Genomic DNA, 7,038 nt, shown 5'->3' on the forward strand with positions numbered 1-7,038 from the left:
GAGGGTGTGGCTTGTCTGTTTTAGCTGCTTGGCAAAATCCTTTTAGCTGGAGCCAAAACAGTGTCAGGATGCAGTGCACACACTCCCACTGCTTCCAGATGGCTACCACTGTTGCTGCCAGGCTACCATTTGTTGATGTTAACCCTGATATGTTGCCAGGATGATCTTGCCACACAAGTTTGATGCAGTCATGGAAGAGGTAACGGAGAATGCACGCTTTGTGGTGTATCCCAGAGGACATTTCCAAAACGTATAAATTCAGAAAGGACACTAGCATTCAAATGGTCTGACTTGGATGTAAATATAGGATTGTTAACATTTTTTTTAGATGCTTTCAGATTACTCCTTGCCTTATGTAACATCTCAGCATGATGTTAATTTCACTGAGGCAAAAATGAAAAGCACTAGTAACAAAAGTTTCAGCTCTGTCTTCATTTGTTCAGTTCAATTTAGACTGCTGCCCCACACAGCCTCCAGAAACTCATTTTCTGTTAGTTCAGAACATTATTTTAATTTATGCCAAACAAAAACCTATTATTTTAACAAATCTGCAAAGATCTTTGAAAGAGCTGACAAAAGATTGAACATAACCAAATTTATTCTTGCAGGTTTGTACCCATCAGGTTTTCCACCTGTTCAAATGTGATTCTCTCATGGACTCAAGCCAGCTAAACATGCATAACTTGCATCTTATTCTAACTTCCATCCCATTTGTATTACACTTCAGAATTCAATTTTCACAAACTGTACATAAAGGTAATCAACATAAAAGCAAGTGCAATGAAAAAACATTCAGTGTGAGAAATTTGACACTAAAACAAAACAAAAAAAAAAAAAGAGCAGATGAATGTGAACTTTCAAAAGATCACAGAGTAAACACTTTGTTGCATTTGAGTTTATATAAACATAAAACATTCCTAAACCAACAGCTATTCTGAAAGGAAACCGTTTCAGCACATTCTTCTCTCCAGTTTGGACTGTAGGCCAAGAATGGAGGATGAAGACCAGCCACCCCAAGCTAGTAAAATGAAATCAGTCTAAAGAGCTCAACATAACCAAGTTAAAACTAAATACCAACCATGTCTTCATTTCAGCTCAAAGGCATCCTAACAGAATCGTGGTTTTCAGAAATGTCTCCTTATATACAAAAGTTTTTCAAAATGAGAGCCCTGCAAATTCAGATCACACATCTGTCAGATGACGTTTTCAGTGTTTTTTATTTGAGCAGAATCTAAGTGTTGTCAGAGAATATCTTCTACAACGTCAGCAGGAAAAGTCAGGGGGAAAAGGCCGACACTGACCTGACATGACTCACCTTTGTTTCTCCAAAAACCTTTGCTTTTAAGCTCCCATGTGAAACAGCTAATTAAAAACGTTCAGTGTGTGTGTGTGTGTATGTGTGTGTTTATGAACGTTGAGATCTTTGGACTGAGTTCTGTAAACTCCTGAGCTCGCAGCGTTATCTGGGCCGGTGGTTGGCCAGCAGGAAGTCCTTGTCTTTGCAGGTGAGGCAGAGTTTGAGGTTCCTGAGGGAGCCTCCAGCCGTGTAAAATGCCCAAATACCCATTGAGAACATGATTATGTAGGTGGGAACCAGGCTGGAAATGTACTGTGGGTTCTGGAAGGTCTGCAGAGACACAAAGTTTGAATTATTACATTTAGTTTTTCCTTTAAATTTATGATTATTCTTTACTAAGCGGAGATTTCAATTTAACCCTATGAGATATTACGATCAGATGTTACAATTCTCTACATAAAAATATAGGCGAAAACAATAAAGTGTTTTGCGAATCTAGTCCTTACTTTTGACACAAACTCTTCTCAAACCAAATCAAAGATTGTTACACTCAGGCGGCCTGCGCAGCTGATCCAATGTTACAATAGCAGAATGGTCTAATTTGGGAAACATGTACGCAATATGTTTTACAATATCTCGAATCATTTGTTAGTCATCTGAAAGTGCTCCACAAGGATGCTTTCTGGGACCATCACTGTTTCTGCTTTATCTCAAGAGTTGGAGAAGGGATGCATCCCAAAGTTGCAGGATAGTAGCTCTTGATAGCTGGACTTGGACACCCCTGTTTTAGACTGACTGTTGGAGGCTTCAAAACCTCCTTTAGAAGTGCCAGCTTCTTCTTTAAAAACCCATAACTGGTCTACATATTGTACCAAATTAAGTCCAAATCAGATCATTCCATCTGCACGTTAAACTTTGTGACAATATGTAACAAATATTCTGGTCGGATGTCCTTATGCTACAGGTAACATGATATTTTCCTAATGGCATTAACTGATGAGCCCAAAATAAGCTGTCTAGCCATCAAGCAGGAAGATTGAAAAGCTGTCTTGTGAAAATGCCAAACGTTTTAAGCTTGAATGATCAAACAAATCTCAACAATACATTAATAGTCCAGAATAATCCAACAAAATTCAAAAAACCCTTAATGACAAACAACAAGTGCGTAAATCTGGCTGACAGCATATCCTTGTCATTTATTTAACATGTGACCATCGCAAGGAAATTCAGTCCAGTTCCTCTGGACTAAAAGAAAGTTACTCACCAAGCAGGACACCACGAGGTGACTGATGACGACAGCAGCTACCGCCAACCAGCGCTGCTTCTCACAGCCATCGAAGAAGACGACACCCCAGAACATGTGAAGCAGGATGATGGCCATGGTCATGAAGGCTAAAGTAAGGAATTTCAAAAGAGAAATGGGGAGAGGATAGCAGCATTAAAGAGTGCTAAGTTTCCTCTCTATAGTTGCTCGTTTTATTAGTCTTGAATCATATCAAATGATGTTAGAGTACTCGCATATACTTCGAAACCTCTTTTTTTTTTACAGGTGGAGGTTATTAAAAATACAAATCATAATTAGCTTCAGTTAAACATCCTGAATAGTGAGCAATGGCATTTTTGATGCCATTTTTCTATAAAATGACTACAATTTCTGTAATAAAACCAAAAAGATCAAGTAAGAAAAACAAATCTGAATGTCATCTTTGTGATTTTCTATGTGATGAACGGTTTTAGTGTTTTCTGTTAACAATGCAGATTTCAGAGTCTAGAAAGGGGATTTGAATGCCTTACACAGTATAGTGTGTACCACAAACAAATAAATAACCAATCTATGAAAGACCCTTTCGGAAAAGGTACCTGAGGACAGGAAGTAGTGTTGAGAGTCACCGTGGATGCCTATGGTCCCTGGCCCCACAGAATCAGCCAGGATGTTGACCACAGAGAATGCTCCGCTCATAAAGCCAAAGCCAAGGCCAGACACTGAGACAAACAACAGTAACAATGCTTTAAAAGCTCTCTGGCAATCAAATAAATCAAGACTTCTCTCTTGTTAAAATGAAATTATTCAGAGATTTAACCAACAAATGCAAACAAACAATCAAATGATACAGTTTGACCCCGTCCCTATTTGGCAGCGTCCACAGGTACACACTGTAGTCAGTGTTAATTATAAGGACAGGATGACAAATCAGAAAAAATATAGATAATTTTGAACAATTTCTTAAAACTGTTTTAAACTTTTTTTTGTTTTTAAAAGTTTAACCTAACCCGCTTCTGACTGAATCTAGGAGTACCAATGTGAGGAGCAGCTGATCCGTACCATAGGCGAGCTGTCGTATGGATATTGGCATCGTTTCCTCTTGACTCAGCGCAAGGAGGCCTTCGTTTGCTTTCCTGAAGGAAAAAACTATTTAGTTTTATGTTTTCTCTTACTTTGGGTTCTGTAAACAGAATAATGAATGAGAAATAATGCCAGTGAATGAAAGCTTAGATGTAACAGTGAGACTGAGACATATACAATTCATGAATATGTTCATAAACATGCTGGGAAACTATAGAACAAGCTAAGATTTTTATAGAGAATCAAGTAGGAAAATGTTGTTCCCTAAAAACATTAACATAGAATGATGTCAGTGTGGTGACAAGACACCAAAGCCGCTTACTTGAGCAGTTTGTAGTAAGCAAAGCGGAATGTTTCCTGCAGCAGGACTGACAGCACTACACCAAAGATGAGCAGACCCTTCTGCTGCGATGCACTCTCCTTATTACTGATCTGGACTGAGATGAACCACACCAGGGAGGCCAGCAGCAGCGACACTAGCCAGAAAAACGCTCTGAAAAAAAAAAAAAGTATATATGAAAGTTGAGAAGATTTTAGGTTTTTAATCAATTCTTTGAGAATTCAGAAAATTCCAGAAGCAGGTATTAATGTTTGCCCCGGACATGCCACATGTGAGTTCCTTCATTTCAAGTAAAGAGGCAGAATTTTGAGGTTCCTAATCAATACAGTGTCTTCTGACTGATAAGTTAGGATCACTTTTTTTTTTCTAAGCCTGATGATACTGAGCTGATAAAGGATGTGAGTGTGACACACATGACACCAGGCAGATCTCCGAGTGCTACAAGATTAATGTAAAATCTTCAAACAGCTGTGGCCTAGTAGGTGATAAGATTCAACTCGCAACTCTAAAGCAAGCCTACTGATTCGGTTACATTTCAGACCCAAAGAAATTGGCAGAAATTACACCTGCTAGTCTTTCAGGCTTTACATCTAAAGAATTTCTGTACATTCTTATTTGCAAAATAACTCATGCTCAGTCAAGATGGAGGGAGAGTGTCTGTGCTTATTAATTTTACAGATGATTTAGGTCTCACACATGAATAAGTTTTGATCTAAACCATTTCATTGGAGCTCAGGCTGTATCTTTAGTCGTCCAGCTGGAAGATAAACCTCCACCTCATTTTTCAGTCTTTAACTACCTACAGCCGATTTTCCTCCAGTTTTGCCGTTTATTTAAATCCATCTATCTTCAAATCAACTCTGACCTTGTTCCCAGTCCCTGCTAAAGAAAAATGTCTCCACAGCATGATGCTGTCACCACCATGTTTCAATTCAATTCAATTCAATTTTATTTATATAGCGCCAATTCACAACATGTTGTCTCAAGGCACTTCACAACAGTCAGGTACATACATTCCTATTAATCCTAACCATTGAACAGTGCAGTCAGATTCAGTTATTTTATCGAAATTGGATAAAAAGTTTTTCTATCTAAGAAAACCCAGCAGCGCTACTGGGATGTTGTGTTCTGGGTGATGTGCAGTGTCAGTTTTCTGCAAAAGCTTTTTTGCTATTAAGCCAAGAAGTTACATTTTGGTTTTATCTGATCAGATCACCTTCTTCCAGATATCTGCTGCATCACCACATGGCTTGAGGCAAACTGTAAACATGCCTTTTTGGGGCATTCCTTCACAGTCTTTCCTTTTTTTCCTCCAGAGATACCGTGGGCTTCCTGTCTGCTTCTCTGATTAATGTTCTCCTTGTTAGGCCTGTCAGTGTACTTCATAATTTAGACATTTCCAAAACTCAGATCGCAAGCTCAAGAAAATTAACTGAAGAAAAATATACAATCACAAGAAAAACTATCTGCTGAACTCTTATTCAATCATTTATGACATTTTTATAATTATTGGAATATATTCTACATTTTTCATTGAAGCTATTTCTAAAGACAACGACTCGCTAATTGTTATTCTTTTCCAATAGCTACAATATGGGTTGTTAAAGGATGTAAACCTGTTTTTTAAAGTTCACTGCAACTAGAACAACTTAAAACCCATACAACCTAGTTTTCTTACCCCTACCCATATTAAGTTCTTAGAGAAACGTGTCCTGCATGTTTCACATTACTGAAATGAATGGATCACTAGAAACGTTTAGAGACTACAGACACTGAGTATCAAGGACCAAAATGATACACAGCTAAGATAGACGCAGTTAGATAGCTTGCACTTGAATAAAAGGGAGAACCTGGGGGTGGCGTAATTCAAATATCGGACAAACTGTTAGCTAGTCTTGTTTCTTCTATATACCTGGATTTTTAGAAACTGGTGTATCTCTTGTTGTAAATATGAATGTTTGATCATACTCATAACAAACGCTAGGTGACGGGTTTTTTACTAGTATAGGTGAATACAAGCAAAGCATCGTGTATTTGGATTTAAACGGAAAGTGAACAAAAGCTATCATTAGCAACCCAGAAGAGCTAGCCGGCTAGCCGGATTGTTAACATTTCATTTCGTCATCTAATATAAATCACCCTGAAACTATTGCACCACCAAACAGACACATCCGACATCAAGCTCAAACCTCAAATAAAATGTTTTCCCACCCTGCTATGAGGAAAATCACCCTCAGCGGCTCCCGGGCGATGGTAAACAGGAACAGGGAGACGGCTGGGCCGAAGGCGATAAATGTGCAGCCAAAAAACACCGCTGCCGTCATTTTCGCTCGTTAGATGAAGGGCCCGGTGGCTCTAAAACCTGGTTCTGTTCTGTTCACAGCGAAACCACAGTGATTGGTGTTTGATTTTGTCAGGTTACAGCGTAGTCTGGTCGCTGATTCTCTTCCTATTTTCACTTCAGTGTATCACAAGGTAGTCATGACGTCACGTTCTCTCACGTGACATGAAAAGAAACAAACATTTATTTTCTTTTTTCTTTTTTTTCTTTTTTTTTTTTAAATGTTTTTCTTCTTCAGGTATTTTTGGACGTTGGCAAAAATACTGAAGGTGTGCATAACGCCACCAACAGGCATGGAGTGTGGTTCATGATGATTTAATGTCTCAAGTGTGGCTGTCTTTACTATATTACCAATCACTATATTATCAACTGTTATTGATAAGTTTCGTTTTTTTGAAAAAAAAAAAAAAAAAAAGAGTAGTGGAATAATAATTTGTTTATGCTTGCTCCTTAATTTCCTTTGCAATGTGTTTATTAGGTTAAACTTTTCTTTATTTATATTATATTGTAGATATGTTTATACTGTTTAATTTGTATTGTATTGCACCGACTACGCCAAAACAAATTCCTTGTATGTCCAAAAACGTACTTGGCAATAAAGCTTTTCTGATTCTGATTCTGATTCTGAATCTTTTCAAATTTTCTTCTCATGTCTTCTTTCAAGCTCATATTTCTGACACTCCAATATAACATGTTCTGTTGTTTCGGAAAAACTA

The 7,038-nt window shown here is 38.0% G+C and overlaps 1 protein-coding gene across 1 annotated transcript; it reads right to left on the minus strand.

Moving 5' to 3' along the window:
* Window positions 1–580: 580 nt before the first annotated feature.
* On the minus strand, window positions 581–6,482 carry aph1b (APH1B gamma secretase subunit). The gene is made up of 6 exons (XM_047362751.1): window positions 6,193–6,482; window positions 3,964–4,134; window positions 3,621–3,694; window positions 3,158–3,280; window positions 2,562–2,689; window positions 581–1,627 (listed from the first exon to the last, which is right to left on the minus strand). The coding sequence occupies exons 1-6, from the start codon at window positions 6,303–6,305 to the stop codon at window positions 1,460–1,462; spliced, it is 777 nt and encodes a 258-aa protein (XP_047218707.1). The 5' UTR covers window positions 6,306–6,482; the 3' UTR covers window positions 581–1,459.
* Between the last annotated feature and the right edge of the window lie 556 nt (window positions 6,483–7,038).

Source organism: Girardinichthys multiradiatus, chromosome 4 (assembly GCF_021462225.1).
Source record: "Girardinichthys multiradiatus isolate DD_20200921_A chromosome 4, DD_fGirMul_XY1, whole genome shotgun sequence".
NCBI classification, from domain to species: Eukaryota; Metazoa; Chordata; class Actinopteri; order Cyprinodontiformes; family Goodeidae; genus Girardinichthys; species Girardinichthys multiradiatus.

What these genes read in the sequence shown, in the direction of transcription:
- aph1b (XM_047362751.1), bottom strand. Translation starts at nt 6,305, where the DNA reads ATGACGGCAGCGGTGTTTTTTGGCTGCACATTTATCGCCTTCGGCCCA. An exon ending in GCTTACTACAAACTGCTCAA is followed by an intron (nt 3,695 to 3,963) that starts GTAAGCGGCTTT and finishes TTTTTCCTTCAG; the next exon opens with GAAAGCAAACGAAGGCCTCC. An exon ending in ACACTACTTCCTGTCCTCAG is followed by an intron (nt 2,690 to 3,157) that starts GTACCTTTTCCG and finishes TCCTTACTTTAG; the next exon opens with CCTTCATGACCATGGCCATC.